The sequence below is a fragment of the Clytia hemisphaerica genome, unplaced genomic scaffold (genome assembly GCF_902728285.1).
Source record: "Clytia hemisphaerica strain Z4C2 unplaced genomic scaffold, Clytia hemisphaerica genome assembly, whole genome shotgun sequence".
NCBI classification, from domain to species: Eukaryota; Metazoa; Cnidaria; class Hydrozoa; order Leptothecata; family Clytiidae; genus Clytia; species Clytia hemisphaerica.
The window spans coordinates 781,409-803,352 of record NW_027103674.1 but is presented as its reverse complement, the minus strand read 5'-3'; the positions used below and the strand labels follow the sequence as shown (position 1 = coordinate 803,352).

Sequence of the window (21,944 nt, the reverse complement as noted above, 5' to 3'; positions counted from 1 at the left end):
TATTCTGCGTATTAGTTCGTAGCGTTAACTGACCCTTAGGCTGGTGTGACTAAATCTATCGTTTGTTTAAGAGAAATCCCTTTCAGGAATGATGACCGAATGGTCTAACGCGTCAGTTCCACAAATAGGGATTCCAGAATCAAATCCTTTTTAAGTTCTGTTCAGTTCATAAATAGCCAACTCGGATTACCGTAGAGGCCCGGAATTCCCGAGTTATTTTTTCCGAGTTAAAAAAAACCGAGTTATCCCGAGTTATGACGTCATTTTTGGAATTTAGTGACGTCATTTTTCATTTCATAACTCGGTTTATTTTGCTTCCTTTAACTTTCCGAGTTATTTTCCATTTTTTAACTCGGGAATTTTTGCTTCCTTTAACTTTCCGAGTTATTTTCCATTTTTTAACTCGGGAATTTTTGCTTCCTTTAACATTCCGAGTTATTTTCCATTTTTTAACTCGGGAATTTTTGCTTCCTTTAACTTTCCGAGTTATTTTTCATTTTTTAACTCGGGAATTTTTGCTTCCTTTAGCTTTCCGAGTTATTTTTGAATTTTTAACTCGGGAATTTTTGCTTCCTTTAGCTTTCCGAGTTATTTTCCATTTTTTTTGGCTTGTAATGTAAAAACAGCCAAAAGTTCCAATAAGGGCCACAAAATCCCGAAAAATCAGTTTTTTCCTCGATTTTTGCGGCACATACCCGTCAGCTCGCAACCCTAGTATCCCCAGGGCTTCTATAAAGCCGAACGGGTCTTACACGATCCCTCCATTGTTTTTCAATAACACATGGATGTGATAAGCCAAGGGTGACTTTTCTGCTTTTAAAAATTTTCTCACATGCACGTAAAATTTTACTTAAGAAGACCTTACGAAAATTTGGTGTTCATTCATTCGCTTACGTTACGTTTTTTATTCTTTGTACGTTTGACAACGAGTGACAAAAAAACTCGACTAGCAGTTTCCTCGTTGCTTAAGTAAAATTTTACGTTCATGTGAAAAAAGCGTAAGGGGGTGGAAAAATTGGAAAACGTACTCCTAGGTTCTAAAAAGGGTGAAAAATCGACAAAGATATTTGATGTAGTCCCTTTATTCGAGGTTAGAGATGAATACATGGAGTCAGTAAGGCGGTAATCACGTTTTTAGCACTGTAAAGTGTACTCGTTTATTAGTAAATAAAGGGGTTCGAACTGAAAAATAAAAATTGAACAAAAACTGTGAGTTTACTATAAAGTCTATGAAGTGAAAATTTGTATATATATAGTAGATTGAATTCAAAACAAATATGAAACTTTAGCAACTATGATACCAAATGCAAAACAAAAAGTCAAAAGCAGACAAAATTCATTAAAATTCGATCATTTTTGCCTTCTGTTGATCCTTTTACAGTGATTAGATTGACACGTACACGATAAAATTTCTACACTTGGTCGTCAGAGGCTGATATTTTTTTTGAAAACTCGGTCTCTCATACTCAGGGTACCATTACTGATATTACTTAATAAAAAAGAAAATGAATAGTTGAAAATTAAAAACAAACAAAATATAACAATACCAAATATACTTTAAGGAAATAAATTTATGCAAGAATAATAATGCGGAGCAAAAATTTGAAAATCATTGATTATAACCCAATACGACTTTCCCGATAAAAATTGCGATATACTAAAAGACTAAAAATTAAACATGAAAGGCCCATGAAAGCGAGGCTGGGTTGGTTAGATTTCAAAATACACCTTGACAAACAGTGAAATTGTAAAAACTGTAAAATTGAGATTATCAAGGTTAGTGTGGAGTCTTAAAACGTAAAAAGAATTTTTAACCATCGATGTTTTAACTTATAGTGGAAACGCCTAATGTAAGAGTCAAAGTTAATTCACATCTCCTTTTGCATCCTTATCAAGCTAAGTTATTAAACTTACAAGTTTGAAATCACGATACCTCTTTTCAAAACCAGAGCGATATCTTCATCGAGCAAATTGTTATCCTTCTCCAGCATGACATCTTTTGGTGGGGTTTGACGGTTGCTTGCCTTGGGGATTTTCGAAATACACATGGGTAGAGCGCAAAAATAGAAGGTTCTAATTTTCGAAAAAGTTTAGTTTGGTGGAATGTATAGTCCATCAACTTTGATAAATACTTTTCCTTCCGGCATCGTCTCACGGCAAATGCAACAACTGGAAGATTTCCTTTTGATAGCTTTGTTAACAAACCATTCTTGACTTGGGGCTTTCGTTGCTTCAAAAATGGCTTTCATTTCTTCCCGACCAACGTTGATCGTTTGGTGACTCGAGGAACCTTGGGGTTGACTGTGACTCGAGGAACCTTTGGGTTGACTGTGACTCGAGGAACCTTTGGGTTGACTGTGACTCGAGGAACCTTTGGGTTGACTGTGACTCGAGGAACCTTTGGGTGTGACCGAGGAACCTTTGGGTGACTGTGACTCGAGGAACCTTTGGGTTGACTGTGACTCGAGGAACCTTTGGGTTGACTGTGACTCGAGGAACCTTTGGGTTGACTGTGACTCGAGGAACCTTGGGGTTGACTGTGACTCGAGGAACCTTTGGGTTGACTGTGACTCGAGGAACCTTTGGGTTGACTGTGACTCGAGGAGGAACCTTTGGGTTGACTGTGACTCGAGGAACCTTTGGGTTGACTGTGACTCGAGGAGGAACCTTTGGGTTGACTGTGACTTGATGGATATGATGATTGATATGAAGTTTGCGCTCGTGTTAACTGGTTCTCCAAAAATTTCATCTCCTTTGGTGTGAAAGAAAGCTGAGCGAGGATGGGATTTTTTTCATCAACCAAAAACATCATCATGAGCGTTGCGACAATGTGTTTGCAGGTACTCTTCTTCTCTCTTTCTCTGGTGAAAAAGGGACAATTGCATGTTGGTGCCTCCTTCGTGTCAACTGTGTACACAAGTCGTAACATGAAATGTCGCGACACCTTTTTGAAAAAAATTCCCCCCACTCCATTGTAGAACTGAAGCACACTCTTTCCCTCTTCTCAATATTTGAAGGAAAACTTGGGATGTGTTACTCCTCCGTCTTGCTTTTTTTTGTTTGGGTTGATAGCATTCATCGTCTGAGGAAAGACATGTGCGTTTCGTTGGCCGATGTCTGGAATTTGGGTCAATACGAGATTCGTCATTTTCTTTCTCTTCAGAGTCACTCTCTCCGTATAGAATATCATTTGAGTAAGATGGGATCTATGATTAAAATTAAGACATTGAATTTAAGTCATTACTATAAGTGAAATTTTATTTATGCTGAGCAGGTATATAAGCCATACTCCTACCTGGAAACCTGATACTTTTTGAAGATGAGCTTTTGTTGTGTGATCGGCCGAAAGGGAAACAATGTTTACAAGAGTAGCACATAGATGGTTAGAGCATCCCTTGATTGTTTTGTAAGAACCAACAACAGAAAACTTACCTTCCTTAGATTAACAGTATATAAGAATTTTAAACATATTCATCTTCTGCAGTATAGGGATGGTTGCTTTTTAAAGAGGCCTCCCAGCGGACTCAAAATTCACGCATTCAAGCAATTTTTTTTTTGCATTTCACGCATTCAAGCAAATTTTTTTTCGAAATTCATGCGGACCCGATTTTTTGGAGAAAATTTTCGGAAAAAATCGGGAAAATAGTCAAAAATAGGGAAATTTGCACTAATTTGGGTTAAAAATGAAAAATTCAGGCGTTCACGAGCGAGCGAAAGAAAAGAGCAAAAAATCATGAATGAAATATATACCTTAAGAAACTAATTTTTGCGGGAACTAATTTTCGCGGAACTTATTTTCGCGTTGTGAGGGTATGAAATTGGCGTTTTTTGAGGAACTAATTTTCGCAGTTGACACTCACTTTTTACCGAAATTCTTTCAATTTCCTAGGGATTTGTAAGATTTTTACTAAAATTGCATTTTGCAGAACTAATTTTCGCGGTAGACACCTAAAAACGCGAAAATTAGTTCCCTTCAGGTATACAATTGACTGCTCCGGCAATTATTGGGAATTGCTATCATCGACAATATTTTATGTGAAAAAAAAAACACAAGAAGTATAAGAAAAAAGTCCGATGAAAATCTGCAAAACGGTGATTTCCAGCATTCTCGGGTAAGTTATGGCATGTCTCAAAAACTGAAAATGACCATAATTTTTAGATCGCATTAGTCGACAGAAAATGACCAAACAAATGACTGAACGTGAAGGGTACTATGATGTAGTTTCTAACCTGATGTGTAACCTAATTGTTTTTTCGCTGATTTTCGCGAAAAACCGCAAAAACTGATTATTACGTAATAATCGATGACGTCATCAAAACTAAAAATTGAATTTCTCAAGAATGGTTTATCTAAAGGCCGGCGCAAATGAATCCAACATTCAATCCAACATTTCCAATTCATTGTTGGACGACATGTTGGACGAAAAGTCACGTGGAAAAATTCGAAAAGTTGCATGAAAAGTCATTTGCGCAAAAACGTCAAACATTTTCATCCAACATGATTACGCAAATGTATCCAACATTGAAACCAACATAAAAGTGACGTCAATCTCATAAAAAATGTTGGATGAAAAGTTTGACGGCGATCAAACTTCATCCAACATGATTTCCAACAATTTTCTTAAAAAGTTGCAAATTTATGACTTGCGCAAATGAACCCAACATTTGATCCAACAATAATGTTGGATCAAATGTTGGATTCATTTGCGCCGGCCTTAATTGTCTTCAAACTTTCACCAAAGATGTATCCTACTAAAGTCGATCATTTGAAAAAAAATCTTTTCGAAATTTTGATGACGTCAGCAGAAATTAGTAAAAAACGAAAAATCCTATTTTCTACTGACGTCATCAAAATTTCGAAAAATTTTTTTTTCAAATGATCGACTTTAGTAAGATACATCTTTGGTGAAAGTTTGAAGACAATTAGATAAACCATTCTTGAGAAATTCAATTTTTAGTTTTGATGACGTCATCGATTATTACGTAATAATCAGTTTTTGCGATTTTTCGCGAAAATCAGCGAAAAAACAATTAGGTTACACATCAGGTTAGAAACTACATGATAGTACCCTTTATGTTCAGTCATTTGTTTGGTCATTTTCTGTCGACTAATGCAATCTAAAAATCATGGTAATTTTAAGACATGCCATAACTTACCCGAGTTTTCGGCCGGAAAAGAATTTTTCTGAAAAATCGGACTCGGCCACGTTTGTGGCATTGCTAATACGCATCTTTGAGCAAATAATCAGAAAAAACTAAAGATGAAATCTCGAGAAAATGCCAAAAAACGGGGTTTTCCGGCATATTCCCGGCATTTTCAGCCGGAAATAAATTCTTTTCGAAAATCGGGCTCCGTCACATTTTCGGCATTACCATTTTGCATCATTGTGCCAAAAATCAGAAAAACTATCGAGCCAATCTCGAGAAAAGCTGGTAATTGGGTCAAGAGCTATAGTTTGCCATAGTTAGATTATCTAAAAAGCTTTTATTTTACGATGATCGCGAAAAGAAATCGAGAAATTTGAGGCCTCGAGCCTTATCAACCTGGTTGCTTATAAGGAAAAAAATGTGTATTCAAGCATGTACTTGATTTAAAATACGCGTTTCAAAACCTACAATTTTTAACAAGACTTACTGCGTACAAATCTGTTAAAAACTTTTTTATTTTCAGGAAAAAAGTGTTGTTTTATACCTTTCTTTTTTGTTTCTCCTTTTCCCTGGACGATTTCTCAGCCATATCAGGTCCAAAGCCTTGACACTGAACTCCTTCTCCAAATTTTTCAAGGGCTCTTCCTACTTTGATGGCTTCACTTACATCCTTGTAGGCGGCATCAATTAGTGAAAGGTTGATTGTTTTTGCACTGACATATGACGAGTGGTAAGTCTCACTGAGATTAGTACTGGGGGCATCAGCTCTTTTATATGCTCGGCTAAAGTGATGGCGTCTTGGATCCCAGAATTCCAAAAAGGATTTCAGAAACGACCTCTTCTCTGGTTTTCCATTGATGTAATCGTTCAACTCATTCAAGGATGAGACATACTGAGCTTTTGTTTCAGCTTTCATCAGATTGGTGGCGTGGACTTTGAAAAAGTCTGGATTCTTTGTCACGTTCCTCAGCGATTTGGTGAAGCGATCAACAGACCATGGATAGTGCTTCTCACATGATACGGTTTTGCCCTTGACTGCCTCTTTTCCGTATACAATTTCTATGCCTTTCCATAGTCCTCCAGCTTCATCCACACACCAACCGATCGGTGCAAATTTTGTTCCATTTTTCTTCTCCACTACTTCATTAAACAGGGTCCAAAATATCACCCAGTTGTCAGTGTGTTCCGAATCTGCCTCCATCGTGGCAAGCTTTATCATCTTCTTGAGGAGACCAACATAAACATACACAGCTAGTGTAACGAAAGTTTTAGTCCTTTTAAAGGTGCCATCAGCGTAGCAATATTCCCCATTAAGGATTCCATCTCGGTTCTCGTCCATGGCATATGCCAGATCTGCCTGGACCCTGGACATCTGAAAAACAAAGCTCGGTTTGCCATTCATATATTTGTCGTTTAGTCTGTATATGAAAAATGGATCTTCTACAGATATTCTTGACTTGAGATTGGCGACTGCTTCGAAGCTTTGCCCGTCTGGTTGTTTAGTTGCTTGTTTTTTAGCATAATAAAGCTTCTCTTTATTCAAAAGCGCATCTGTTAGCTCGTAGATCTCTTCCCAAGGTGCATCAGACCTTATACCTTCGGCAATGATATCTTCAGAAACTTGAGTTGCGGTGGCACCTTAAATATGTAGAAAATTGATCAATAAGTACAATGGCGCATAAAAGAACCGGACATCCAGGGAGAAATACATTATGGGAATTCATTTAGTCGCTTTTGGGTGTCAATCCAAGAAATATTCAAATCTTCTTGCTACCGGGTGTTTCAAAAAAAGTGTACAAGTTGTTGAAATTCAGATGGACATAAATTCACAGACACTCTAGTCTTAAGATCTAGAACATTCATGAAGAACATTCCAGACGATAGGACTGGACCATCAAAGAACTTTATGTACATACTAGAATGTTCCATACTGAACATAGAACATTCTATTTCATTCTATTTAGGTTACCATTTTGTTGTCTAGAACATTCTAGCTATCTTCTAGTTTCTAGACTATTTTTCTAGACCATTCTTTGTAAATAGTATATAAGACTGACTTGTAACTGATTTCATTAGAGTTTGAGTTTACTTGAAAGACTGATCATAACCAACAACTACAATAGTCAACAGGTTATGGGCCCAGACACAGAAGAGTAAAAAGAAGAATCACAACATCACAACATTCGCCATCTTGATATATTTTGTTATTGCAATTTTGCGGACGTTTCTGGAAACAGTTTGCTGATCAAAACATTGGGTGTCCGGCGAATCAAGTATCCGGATAAAGATAATGGCTACGGAAGCAACAAAGATATTAATCAAGCCGCTGAATGGCGCTAACTACGCCACTTGGAAAGTACAATGTAGAATGGCGTTGATTCGTGAGGGGTTGTGGAATATCGTCAACGAGACGGAAGGAGTTCCAGAACAAAATGTGGACAAGTATCGATTGCGGAAGGATCGCGCACTGGCGACGATCGTGCTATCAATGGAACCTTCGTTATTGTACCTACTGGGGCCGGATCCAGATGACCCGGCAGAGGTATGGAAGAAACTCTCAGATCAATTTCAAAAGAAGTCGTGGGCAAACAAATTGGCTCTACGAAGAAAGCTCTACACTTTACAGCTGAAGGACGGACAATCAATTCAAAAGCATATTAAAACTATAACTGAACTGTTTGATGAGTTGGCTATCGTTGGGGATCCGCTGGATGATGAAAACAAAGTTGTCCATTTACTTGCAAGCCTTCCCAAATCTTACGACATGTTGGTCACCGCACTGGAGGCGAATCCTGAAGTTCCGAAGATTGAAGTCGTCACCGAGCGTTTAATCCACGAGGAGACGAAACAGAAAGAAGGAATTCAGCAAGACGAGAAAGCGATGTCATCGAGACACAGTAACAGACGAGGATCGGGAAAAGGACCACAATGTCATTTTTGTGGAAAACATGGACACTTTAAACGGGACTGCTACAGTTACAAAAAGTCCTTAAAAAGTGACGAACCCAAGAACGATGATTTTAAACCAAAGAAGAAACCGATTATCAAACAGCGAGCTTGTCCAGCAGAGGAGCAATCGGACGATGAGGAAATTGTTGGATTGTATGTAGAGCAAACGAAATCAGAAATAGCTACTGATTGGATCATAGACTCAGGAGCTTCGTGTCACATGAGCTATGATGAGAGGCTATTCAATGAAATCAAAGAGCTTGATGAGCCTCAGGAAATAACTGTAGGAGATGGATTCAAGGTTAAAGCAGCTGGTGTTGGGACACTTGATCTATACATGAAGTTACCAAATGGAAAGACAAATCACTGTAGATTGTCAGACGTCCTGTACGTACCGAAGTTATCATATAATCTTTTCAGCGTCTCGAGAACAACGAAAAGAGGGAAGAGAATCGAGTTCGAAGATTCGATTTGTAAGGTGCTTGACAAGGACCGGAAGTTAATCGCTATTGGAATGAAGCGAGGAAATATTTATCATTTGAACTGTGTTCAACAGTCTAAAGGGACTAATGAAGCCGTACTTTGTAAAGCAGAGGACACAAATGAAGCCGTATGGCATCGACGCTATGGTCACCTTGGAGTAAAAAATTTGGACCGGTTAGCGAAGGATCACCTGGTCGAGGGATTCGATTACGATGTCAAGAAGGAGGAAAAGTTTTGTGAACCATGCGTTAGTGGGAAGCAGCACCGCACACCATTTCCGAAAACAGGAGGAGCACGGACGGAAGTTTTGCTTGGAGAAATACATTCTGACGTATGCGGAAAGATCGAGGAGAAGTCACTGAGCGGTGCAGAATACTTTGTGACCTTCATTGACGATAAAACACGAAACACATGGATGTACACAATGAAACATAAAAGTGAAACTTTTCAAAAGTTTAAAGAATGGAAAGCGATGGTCGAAAAGACAACTGGTTTGAAGATTAAGAGACTTCGAACAGACAATGGAGGTGAGTACACCTCAAACGAATTTGAGGAATACCTTAAAGCTGAGGGAATTCAACACAAAACCACGATTGCTAAAACACCGGAGCAGAATGGTGTAGCGGAAAGGATGAATCGGACACTAGTAGAAACTGTGAGAGCTATGTTGGCTGACTCGAAATTGCCAAAACGTTTTTGGGCTGAAGCTTTATCGACAGCAGTGTACCTACGAAACCGAAGTCCAACGAGAGCAGTCCAAGACATGACTCCGTATGAAGCTTGGACAGGAGCTAAACCGAATGTGAGCAACCTCCGAATCTTTGGTTGCAACGCTTATGCACACGTACCAAAAGATGAACGTGCAAAGATTGATCCAAAAACGAAACGCTGTATCTTTCTGGGTTATGGTGAGACGACGAAAGGTTATCGGTTATACGATGAGAAGAAACAAAGAGTATTCTTTAGCAGAGATGTCGTTTTCAACGAGACAGAGGAACCAAACCAAAATAAGTCATCACCGGAGAAAGAGGAAGCAGCAACCGAACCAGCCGTGGATATTAATCCGCACAACGAAATCCTAGACGGCGAAAATGATGATCCAAGACCACGAGATCCACCAAGAGCTAGAAGAGAGATCAATCCTCCAAATCGTTATGGAGATTGGGTAGTCCACATCGCGAAACAGGATGACGATCCAAAGTCGATAAGAGAAGCTCTTTCTAGTGAGGAAAAAGAAAAATGGACAGTGGCTATGGAGAAAGAGTTTAATTCACTCCACGAGAATGATGTATGGGATATTGTCGATTTACCGAAAGATCGTAAATCCATTGGAAGTAAATGGGTATTTAAACGCAAACGAGATGCAGACGGAAACGTAGAGCGCTACAAAGCGAGATTAGTGGCTCAAGGATTTACGCAGAAAAAACGGTATCGATTATGACGAGACATTCAGTCCTGTCGTGAGATTCGAATCGATTAGAACAATAATTGCACTAGCTGCAAAATACAAACTTCGTTTGCACCAGATTGACGTAACAACCGCATTTCTTAACGGAACTCTAGAAGAAGACATTTACATGAAACAACCCGAAGGGTTCGAAGTCGAAGGACAAAAACACATGGTTTGCAAATTGAAGAAAAGCATTTATGGTCTCAAGCATTCACCACGTTGTTGGAATCAAGCCTTAGATGAGCAACTCAAGAAAATGGGATTCGTACCTTCAATGAACGATCCATGTATTTACACACTCAATACAGAAGGAGAAGTGTTCATTCTAGCCGTTTACGTCGATGATATCATACTCGGAGGAAAATCGACCGAAAGGATTCAACAAATCATCAACGAAATTGCTCAACGATTTGACGTAAAGGACATGGGAGAACTGAAATATTTTCTTGGAGTTAAAATAGTCTACTTAGACGATGGAAGTATTTGGATTGGTCAATCATCGTACATTAAAGCAGTCCTTCACAAGTTCAACATGGAAAATTCAAAATCTGTTGCAACTCCAGTCGAAACAGGGACAAAGCTAATGAAAGCAACAGACAATGACAAGTTATTTGACCAAGAAATGTATCAATCTGCAGTTGGATGTTTGCTCTATCTATCGACAAAGACTCGACCAGATATCGCATTTGCCGTTAGCAACGTCGCAAAGTTTACAGCAAAGCCAACGATTGATCATTGGACCGCCGTCAAAAGAATCATGAGATACCTTAACGGGACTATCTATTGTGGATTACGCTATTACGGTGAAACGCAACTTGTTGGATACTCGGATGCTGATTGGGCTGGAGATCTCAACGATAGAAAGTCAACTTCTGGCTACGTTTACAAAATCAGTGGAGCTGCAGTCAGCTGGATGAGTAAGAAACAAACATGTGTAGCGTTATCAACTGCCGAAGCAGAGTACATGGCCTTGTCAATGGCATCTCAAGAAGCAATTTGGCTGAGGCGACTTCTTCACGACCTTAACGAGAAAGTAGATGGACCGATTACTATCTATGAAGACAACCAATCAACGATCTGTATGGCAGAAAATCCGAAATTTCACGGACGTGCGAAACATATCGATATTAAACATCATTACGTCCGTAACCAGGTTCACGAAAAGAACATCGAATTGAAGTATTGTCCGAGTGAGTACATGGTAGCTGACATGTTAACAAAGGGACTGACCCGTGTTCAATTCAACAAACTGAAAGACATGATCGGAATTCACGATCTGACAGACAGCGAGTGAGGAGGAGTGTTGAAATTCAGATGCACATAAATTCACAGACACTCTAGTCTTAAGATCTAGAACATTCATGAAGAACATTCCAGACGATAGGACTGGACCATCAAAGAACTTTATGTACATACTAGAATGTTCCATACTGAACATAGAACATTCTATTTCATTCTATTTAGGTTACCATTTTGTTGTCTAGAACATTCTAGCTATCTTCTAGTTTCTAGACTATTTTTCTAGACCATTCTTTGTAAATAGTATATAAGACTGACTTGTAACTGATTTCATTAGAGTTTGAGTTTACTTGAAAGACTGATCATAATCAACAACTACAATAGTCAACACAAGTTTGGATTGAGGTTGTGAGAAAACTAAAAATGTTATAAACCAAACTTTTTACGTTAGAAAGAGGAAAGACTAATTTAAATTTTGAGCTATCATACTTTAAATTTGCTTCACGTATTCAAATTTTATGAAGAAAATTTTTAAAAAATCGTCTTTTTTGAGAAAGAAGTGGGGATCAAATTTTTTCTCTCTTTCTCTTTAACAGAAGAAAAGAGCGTGATTTTTGTTGTGATGCAATACAGTCAAATTTTGATTGCTGTAATAAATTTTTAATTTCGCCTAGCGAAAGTATTACAATAGGCATTCGCGGCGATAATCCAAAATTAATTCCTGCTAAAATTAGTTCCCTTAATACTGACTAACTGAAACATAAATAAATCAGTTCCCTTTTATGGAATATTTTTTATGTGCAATTCTTTGTTCCCATATTTTCCAAGCAACAGTATGAAGAATAAGGGTGTATTCACACTGTTGCATGATAGTTTGAAAACCATGACCTCTCATAAATCAAATACAGTCTTTTCCTAAAGTTATACAATTGAGGTAAAATCTATATATAATAAGCTCTCATCCCTTGAAAAAAACTTCAATTAATAAAAAAGTGAAGCAGTACGTGGTTAGGCTACGTCATATCTTCCTTCGTTTTGAGCGTAAAACTCCTACTCTTCGGGGTATGAGCACTGCTCTTGTTTTGAATATTGAAATTCTTCGGATAAATCGCATGCGCACTGAGGTTTTAATGAAACAATAGCGAATTTCGAAACCTAAGCCAATCAGCTGTGTTTTAAACATTCTTTTATTGGAAATCTCTATTGATAAACATCTTTGACCGCTTATAGCAGTGCCTATAGACCAAGAGTAAGGCCTAAAAGCCTGGAGCTGTCTATTGTGTAGACTAGTACGTGGTATTTTTTACAGATTAAAGACCACCAAGTGCGTCAAGAACATCACTTTCCTTGACTAGCAAAAAAAGTTCTTATTTGTACCTGGATTGGCTGCAAATCGTGTGTAAACAGCTTCTGGCACCTCGCTGACGTTGATGGCTTCGCACGTGTGCTTTCCTGTGTGCTTGATTGTAACTTTGGATTGTATTTCATCAAACTCCCAGATCTTGACGGCGGGACATTGAATGACAACGGCAACCAGACCACACACTTTACATTTTGCGTCCATGGCACGCTTATTTGATTTTGTGAATTGGATTCGGTTTCTTTTGTTGTAAAATTTTAAGAAAGTACACTCGTCGTTCAAGCATACTGGTGATCCAAGACAGTTTGCTCTTCTTCGCCTTCCGTTATGTTTGACTGAATTGGACGTAACCCACTCATCCCAGGGTCGACCATCAGTTGAAGATTTCATCCTTTTTTTGGCGTCAAAAGGGAGCTGATAGATACAATCACCATCAATATTGTACGGTAATTTGTCTATTTCAATTGTAGGACAAAAGCTCCAAGAATCTTTATGCGTACTCTTTTTCCGTGGCTTTTGATTAGATTCTTCAGTTGAAGGAAAGTCGTTGTCTGATGGACGATTAATAGATTCGGGAGAATCAGGATCGGACTGGTCACTGCTGTCGCCATTTGAAGAAGCAGGAGAGTCGTTTTGTGCGTTAGCGAATGTGTTTTGGGATAGATTCATTGCAGGAGATAAAATGTCTAAGAGGTCCGACTTTTCAATGCATTGTGAAGTATCCAAATTCATTGATTTAGCAAGGGACTTCAACTCTTTGATGGATTTCAACTTCAAACAATCTGTTGAAAAAAAATCACGGAGAAGTGTTGACGACTTGAGGTCAGAAAATGGACCATAATAAAGACTAAGACTTTTTTCTTGGATAGTGATTTGTCTTAGACTATAGCTTAGTCTAGCGAGCACCTCGCCAAAAATTGGGATTTATTTCATTCATCCCGCTTCTTAGAGAGTTCCACTTTGATAATTAGCCTATTTCATAGGATTCGTGTATCTGCTACATGCTCTTTTTTATTCAATTTACCACTGGAAAATGCACAAATCTGTGCAGATTTCCCTTCGAAAAACTAACTTTTGCAATCATCCTAAATGACTTGGGAATTTAAGAACTGTATTCTATGTCTATGTTTTTGTTGAATTTGTATCTCAATTCGCAAAAGAGTGATTTACAATAAAAATTTGATTACTGCAGTGACGTAGAACAAAATCATGCACTGAAAACACGAATCCTATGAAATAGGCTATACGTTTCGAAAAAAGAAGCCTTTCAAGTGTTTTGATGCAAATTCAATATTTTCGCTATTGCAGGAGCTTCGAAAGTTTAAAGAGACGTCAAAAAATCGAATGTTTGGAGCCCGAAACCTCGGCTCAAAACATTCGAAAAAGTCGCAAAGTGAAATAGACATTATTTCGTAGAAAAAATTAGTATAGGCTACACCCCTGTGCGAAATCGAGATTGCAACTTCTTGATAATCCCTATGAAAACTGCTCCCTTGAAAGGTGCTCAATCGCGCAACAATGGTGAAAAAGCTACCTTCAGGGAACTTATTTTGGCGCGAACTATAATTGGCAAGCAGCAAAAATCCTAAAATTTCTTAATTTTGGCAGGAACTTATTGTGGCGATGATGAAATTTTTAAATTTGACTGGAACTAATTTATTCTGGCGGACCTTGAAAAAATTTCCACACTAGGTTTCTTGGTACCGTTAGAAGATTAAGATACCCAGAGCCTCACCATGAGGCTCTTGGGCAAAAAGGTTCATGAAATCAAACCTGAAAGGCACTTTATTACCCAAAAATGCCCTGAAAGTGGGTCCTGTTGACAAGACAAAAGACATCAAACAGGCTAATAAAGTTGAACTAATTAAGCCTTCAGAGACTTTAAATATAGGTAAATGAGTTTCAGTCAAATCGTGCCTTGCTCGTTGCGTAGTTTTGGTATCTACATTGTGCTCGAAATTCTGTTAGAGGAGCCCTGAGTCAGCTAGTAACACTATTGAAATTCTAAACGCATGGTCATGATAATCAGATCAAGCCTATCAAAGCTATTCTAAGGCTTTCAAAGTCAGCGCTATCCAAATGCACTTTCGCCTTGAAGCTAGCAAGCTTCATATAGAGTTTAACACTGTTTTACTCATTGTGGTTACAGGATCCGTGTTGGAAGGGAACCCCCTTTTTTAAACTATTAATATCTGGTGAGACAGGGTTGTGCAGTTAGTTTTTTTGAAAGTTAAAAGTAGCCTCTTCTTGCCAGGACACCACTTTCTTGCCATTTTTGGGCAAAAATAGTACACTTCAGGTCTAATTTCATGAAGGATTTTGCCCAAGGGCATAAGGCTCTGAGTATGTTAAGCAACATAAAATTCCGCTTCTAACGGTACCAGGAAACCTAGTGCGGAAATTTTTTCAAGGTTCACCTCTTTTTTGTCACATTTTTTTTCTTCTCTTTATTAGAACAAAACACACGTGAACCTATTTTGCCTTATTTTGAGCAAGTTTGGTGAATTTCAGGGATTACTTAGGCAATAAAACAAATAAATTAATTTTGGAGGGAACTTATTTTGGTGAGTAGGCAAAATATTTAATTTAAGCGTGAACTAATTTTGGCAAATTTTGTCTAAATTCGCCAAAATTAGTTCCCTCCAAAATAAGTTCACTTAAGGTAATTTTTTGTTGCTCACTAGTGACTAAAAGTCACACCTGTGACCAAAAGCTTAACCCTCTGTACAGATTTTATTTTTGAAGACCCATTTGTGCTGTAAAATCCCACCAAGATACTTAGACAAGATACAGTTTTTGCCTAAACTTATACAATTGAGGTAAAATTTGAATATAATAAGCTCTCATCCCTTGTACAGCACAATAATCAGAATCTTTTGAAATAAACTTACTTGTATTATATTTCATGTGATTACAAAACTTTCAGATTTTGGTTCGGGAATTTCGTTGCTTGACTGTTCATTATTTGGATACGTGGGGATTTCGGTGCTTGAATCATCATTACTGTCGTCATTTGAAGAATTACTGTCGTCATTTGAAGTAGCAGGAAAGTCGTTTTGCACGTTAGCGAATGTGTTTTGGGATAGATTCATCGCAGGAGATAAAATGTCTAACAGCTCCGACTTTTCAATACATTGTGAAGTATCCAAATTCATTGATTTGGCAAGGGACTTCAACTCTTTGATGGATTTCAACTTCAAACAATCTGATGAAAAAAAATCGTCCCCAATCAAGCAAAATTGGTTAAGCCCCCCCCCCCTCTAAGTTCAGGGAAGGGGGTGCATTGTATTTTGCCCTTAAGTTACAGAAGTAGCCGGCGAAGCAATTCTGAGAAACAGGTGTTCTTATCTTCACTTGTTGCGTGATCTTCGATTCTTTTATTCAAAATGACGTGTTCTGATTTCTAGGAAAACTATATCCCACTATTGTTCTCCCTAAACTTATTTAATGGATGTGTTCTGAAGTGTTGTGTTGTGAAGTATTTAGTTATACCCTCGAAAGATGTGTTATAAATTTTTCTAGGGTTACAAGGGAACAAGAACACATCAGATTTTCTCTTGATAATACCTAGGGGTAATATCAAGAGAATATCTGATGTGTTCTCATTGAAAGATGTGTTCTGAAGCTTTCTAGGGTTGCCTTGGCAACAAGTACAACAAGTACCTTATTTCAGAACACGTCAAGTTTTCTAGCTCTAACATGTCCTCAGAACACATCCCAAAAAAGATGGTCTCGTCAGCTGTTTTCGAAGTTAAGACTTTGAATGATATCCTTATGAATAGAAGTTTTGACGAATTCTGTTTGGGGGTCAATCACTTTGTGGAAGCGAAGCAAGTGTTGTTGATAACCGCCTTTCTTTGTTTATGGTTCTATACCCTAAAAAGACCATTCGTTACCTTTCTGGTTGGATGGTGGTCTTTCTGTCTCAAATTCATCAGTATCGTATTCTGTATCACTATCAATCGTTACAAAATCCTTTTCTCTTGTGTTTACACAGCCACAATCTTCAAACTTGATTAGCTTAAGCTCATCTGAATGCCTAAGGAGAAAATTCAGCCTTTTTGGTTATGATGGACCTGTTACAAGCAGTTAGATACCTCTAATATATCATCAAAATCAAACTAAAACCAGGATCGGCGAATCAATGAGTTACTAAAACCAAAATCGGTGTCATTTTGCTGTAAAATTCGATCTAGAAAGGTTTATTGAGCCAAAAGTACTCGGCAGCTTAAGGCTTAAGTAGTTGGTTAAAAATCTTACGTTATGCAAAAGCCATTGTTGAGAGCATATCTACGAGATATAGCAATTTTGACGAAGTCAATCAGGTTCTGCCACAGTTTCTGTTGGGTCAGGGGCAAATGAAGGTGAGACTGGCTGTGTTCGTAACACAATTGAAGTATGGTTCGAACTAAAATGAAAAAATCAACTAAGTCTTACAAATATATCTAAGTTGAAAATAAATTGAAGTATAATTGCATTGAGAATAAATTGAATTTGAAGTTATAATTGAAGTGTCTATGTAAAAAGTTTAAGTTGAAGAAAAAATATAAGTTGAAATGGCTAAGTCCTAGCAGTGCAAAGAGACAACACCCAGGCAAAATGGCAGACAGGAAAAGCAAACACTGAAAGAAAAAGCAAAACTTACCAGCTAGCCTGGGTATGAAAACTGTGTGAAAAATGTGTGACTAAGTCATATTTGAATTGAATGACTAAGTCTTGTTGAAAGTTGAAATTTGGAAAATTGATGTTCACCCTTCAAGTGCTCCTTTTGGAATGAATGCAAAACTGAGAATGGCACTGCTATTTATCAACTTGTGTATAAAATACAGACCAACAATTTATAAATGAAAAATGCAGAATAAAGCAAAGTTGATATATACTATTTGAAATTTATTGAATAAATTGACATAAATTAACATAAATTAACTGAAAATGTTCAAAAACACTGAAAATCCCAAAAATGCAAAAACAGAGAACAAAACACAGACCAGATAGAAAAAATGGTCAAAAAGGGCAAAACACAGAAAAAACTGAAAAGGCCAGAAAGACAAAAAACTGAAAACTGCAGCTGATGCTGTGACAGTTTCATTATCATTTCAGAAACTGTTTTATTATGGAGCATTTCTTGAACGATGTAAGCTATCCTGTCCGAATAGATCAAGAACTCCGTTGAGGTCATGGTTTCAATACGATATGGTTCGATAAATATTTCTTCTGCCTCCAATACAATATCTAATTTGTTTTCCAGCTATTAAAAAAATATGAGTTAGTAGATCTAAAAGGCAAGGTTTGAACATATAAATTTATACTAACTCAATATTTTGGGAAAGATAACTCTCTTTACCAATTCTAACTAAAAAACACTCTCGCAGACTCGGTAGGATTTTTTCAACCAATGGGGCACTCATATGGTCCGACCCACGGCATCTGCCGCCCTTAAGCGTAGGTTTTTCAAGACCCTCAAAATGCACTGTAAGGGTATACTTCCGATGGAGTGCACTACAAGGGTCTTCTTTTAGCTGGATAAACTGTAAGGGTGTGTTCTGAGACTGTTGAATTGCATTGACTCGCACCCAGTTTCATTTGATCTCAGGCTCAGTTTCAGGTGGCTTTAAGCAAGATAAGTTATGAAATCAAACTAAACTGCAAGGGTCAGAAACGTTCGGTAAAATGCACTGAAAGGGCACCTTTTTACTGCTCAAGGGCTGCACTGTAAGGGTCCGATCTTAAAAGCTATTTTTTTGGTGTCACGTGCCGTCGTTTAGAAACCGAGTGCCCCTCGGGCTCTTAATCCAAACACAGCCATGTTTAGTCATAAAATGTGATAATTACCGCTCCATCTTCGCTTCTCATGAGAAGATTTCCATATTCTTTTATCAATAATAATGTATTTCTTTTGTGCTCATCTGTTTGGTTGGCATCGTGTTGATTTTTGTCGGGATGATTCCTTCTCAACCAATTCCTATTAAAAGCAATAAAATTTGTTACAGAGCAAGCCAGGACGCTGCTTGGACCCACCTGATGATTGCAGTCAGAGCAAGTGGAAGTGCTGGAACACCAAGGGGATAATCAGTAATCGTTCGAGTTAAGGAAATTCGAGTTATAGAGAATCAGAATTGCTTAAGAGACCGGAAAACGTTCGAGTTCGAGTTTATGGGGATAGTCGAGTTGAGGAGGTTCGATTTATGGAAAGTCGACTGTACTTCAAAGATCATAGAACAAATCCAATTTAAATCTGCAAAAACGGCGATTCCCTGTATATTTCCGTCATTTTCGGCCGTAAAAAATTTTCCTTGAAAATTGGACTTTTTGGCATTGCTGATTTACATCTTTGTGCAAGAATTCAGAAAAAAAAAATAAAAATGAAATCTCGAGAAAATGGAAAAACGGTTTTCCGGCATATTTCCTAAATTTTTGTCTCCGTCACATTTTTCATCAGTGTGTAAAGTTTCATGAAAAAAATATAAAGTACAGCTCGAGAAATTCAAGAGAAACCGTTTTTTCGGCGATTTTCGACTATTCCGGTGATTTTTAGAAAGTTCCGGTTTCAAAAATCAGTTTACACATTTTTTGTAGTTGCTTGTAAGGTTGCTCAAAAATTTTCAAAACCCAATTTTTCCCAGAATTAACACCCCTTTTATAGAGGCTATAAGCAAAAAGCTCGTATCCGTGTCTTTTTTAGCTGTTAAAGCATAATAATTTCAGTTAAGTTGTTATGTGATTTCAATAGGAGTATAATTTTCCGAATTTGTAAGAAATATTATTATTTTAAAGTTATCATAGATACAAAATAGAATGAATAAAATTACTTCTTGTGACCATTATGCATGTTATATATCAACTTTTCAGAATTTTATGTAGATTTCAAAAATGGTGAGAAGTCAACAAGAAGAAAAGCCAACACTTAATTGTTTTTTCTCTTACCATATTACTTCGAATAAAAGCCCCCTTCTTTTAAACACCCCCCCCCTCGAATAAGCGCCCCTCGTAAAAGAAAAATTATTTAATAAACGCCTGCTTTGATTAATCGCCCCTTTAGGAAAGGGGCGTTTATTAGAAACTTGTGACTTTAATACTTCAATCCCAGTGTTGATTGGGTTTGAAAAGGAAGATTTTAGTCATCTCTTGTTTGTAAACAGAGCAGTTTTCGATGTTATTTTAGTCGTTGAGCCAAAGAAATTTTGCAATAAAATCCTGATAAAGAACTAAAACAAAGGGTATATTTGCTCTAAATATTCGACTATCTAGACTAAAATAATTTCATAAACGCTCCCTTCTTTTAAAAATTAAATAATTAAAGGCCCGGGCGTTTATTCGAAGTAATACGGTATTTGTGCCTGCGATTTTACAAAAACCTAAAAAGTGGGATAAATTTTTTTAAAGTGACTTTAACCTCTAATTTTTTTTTGCTTTTTGCTAGAAAATACAATAGCTTCCCATAAAATTAGGTTTTAAAGAGATTTGAAGACATTTTCAAAATTTTCGGGTACGAGCTTACTAAAGGGAACTTCCGTTTTATGGCTATATAGAATCCCTCAAAAAGTCAAAAGCTTGAATGCTTCAGGGCCTATCTTATGCAGAGTTTCTAAAAAAAAATGAAGACAATAACGTTTAAAGTTTTTTGTTTGCATTTTGGCTGACAAAAAGTCAAAATATGCTCAAGATTTCAATTTTTTGCCTTGTTCCAAAAGCTTAACATATTAGCAGTCATGAAAAGTCATTTAAAGATTTCAAGTCTTTCAAAGTCACTTTGATCACATACGGCGAGCACTAACGGTTAGCTTTGTTAAATTTCCTTTAATTTCGATGCGTCAAATAACTTCTTGAGGTGAACAGGGAAATCCCCTAATGACCAAAAAAATTCCCAAAAGTAAAGGTCACCTATGGGTAGTCGTTCAATGTCCAGACGATCTCAATCGAACGGAATCGACGATCGAACCAGTCGAACCAAATCGAACGCAATCGACCGATTGAAATTCGATTGACGAACGCGATCGAATCTCAATCGAATATTACCGCAATTTTCAGATTCGATTGATATTCGATTGCGTTCGATTGATGTTCGATTGCTTTCGATTAGAATCCGACCCTTAGAGAGACTAATCTTTGTTAAAAAGCTGACCCTTTTCGAAATCCTCTCGTTGATTCGATATTTTTGAGCTATATATGAGAGTTAAGGAATAATGGGAAGCGGTGCGCGTCACGCAAAATATATTTGGGACATGCCTTGTTTCACCCGAACAATCGAATGCAGTCGAACGACAATCGAACAAGTCGAACAACAATCGAACCAATCGAAGTGAAGTGAAGTCTTAGTCTACTTCCCGTCTACTTTCGAAAATACTGATACAAATGTAAAACAAGTCCCCCGGAAAAAGATATACGGAGACGGAGATCCAAAATTGCTAGCGAAAATCAAAACGCTGCAAAAAAGGCTTCAAACACAAACGGCTATATAGATTTTGCATGCAAAAATTAAGTTATCAAGAGGGGTCAAAACCTTCCCCACAGCATGGATTTTTAGCATAATTTAAAATATGCATGTGCAAACTTTCGTCACCAAAAGTGGTCTCGGGTAACTTAATGCATGTCCCAAAATTGCATTAATTTTTCGCCCCCAGTTCCAGTTCATAAACCATAACAAATTATATATTTTTGGGAGCGTAATTGGATGTAGAATATCGGATTCGGTGTTACTTAAGTTTTTTCTCAGTATAATTAGAGATATTTTAAGAAAACCTGCTTATGACGTCATAATTGATGACGTCATAAATACAAAAAGTTGAATATCTCAAGAAATATAAATCAAAACTTTATGAAATTTGGACCAGTGATAGAGATTTGAGATGATTCAAAAAAAGTTTAAAGTATTTCCCAAAATTGATGACGTCAGCAGAAATTGCAGAAATTCGATATTTTTGCAATAAAATGCTAACATCAGCTAATTTTCAATTTTTTAAAAAACATTTCTCCTCCTCTTGATGAGTTCTATCATTGGTCCAAATTTCATAACGTTTCGAGCATTAGTTCTTGAGATATTCAACTTTTTTAAATTATGACGTCGTGAATAATGACGTCATAATTAGGTTTTCTTAAAAAAACTCTAATTATGCTGAGAAAAAAAATTAAGTAACAACAAATCCAACATTCTATATCCAAATACGCTTCCAAAAATGTATAATTTGTTATGGTTTAAGGGCTGGAGTTGGGGGCGAAAACGAAAAGTAGATTTTGAATAATTTGGGACTCCAGTAAAAAAGTAATTGCGAGCAATATTGTTTTCTCTTTGAAAGTTGAAAATGAACGGGGAGGGGG

General features: G+C 37.3%; 2 protein-coding genes across 3 annotated transcripts in view; one reads left to right on the top strand and one right to left on the bottom strand.

Annotated features, from left to right (window-relative positions):
- Window positions 1–21,944, top strand: part of LOC136803424 (activating signal cointegrator 1-like) — a 37,942-nt gene that overhangs the window by 4,492 nt on the left and 11,506 nt on the right. The gene's annotated exons all lie outside the window — the stretch shown is intronic.
- On the bottom strand, window positions 1,820–17,577 carry LOC136803421 (uncharacterized). Of its 2 annotated transcripts, XR_010846148.1 has the most exons (7): window positions 16,890–17,577; window positions 16,526–16,668; window positions 15,521–15,834; window positions 12,647–13,411; window positions 5,693–6,786; window positions 2,446–3,206; window positions 1,820–2,398 (listed from the first exon to the last, which is right to left on the bottom strand). XR_010846148.1 is itself a non-coding variant. In XM_067060142.1 (6 exons), exons 3-6 carry the CDS (start codon window positions 15,534–15,536, stop codon window positions 2,904–2,906), a joined length of 2,178 nt encoding a protein of 725 aa, XP_066916243.1. In that variant the 5' UTR covers window positions 15,537–15,834; window positions 16,526–16,668; window positions 16,890–17,577; the 3' UTR covers window positions 2,434–2,903. The 2 variants fall into 2 exon arrangements, 1 of the variants encoding a protein (XP_066916243.1); XM_067060142.1 differs by lacking the exon at window positions 1,820–2,398 and having other exon boundaries at window positions 2,434–3,206.

Bases quoted from the DNA above. Each gene is read 5' to 3' on its own strand.
- LOC136803421 (XM_067060142.1), bottom strand. The intron at 6,787-12,646 runs GTACAAATAAGA...TACATATTTAAG, and splicing joins ACGATTTGCAGCCAATCCAG to GTGCCACCGCAACTCAAGTT. The intron at 3,207-5,692 runs GTATAAAACAAC...TTTTAATCATAG, and splicing joins AGGAGAAACAAAAAAGAAAG to ATCCCATCTTACTCAAATGA.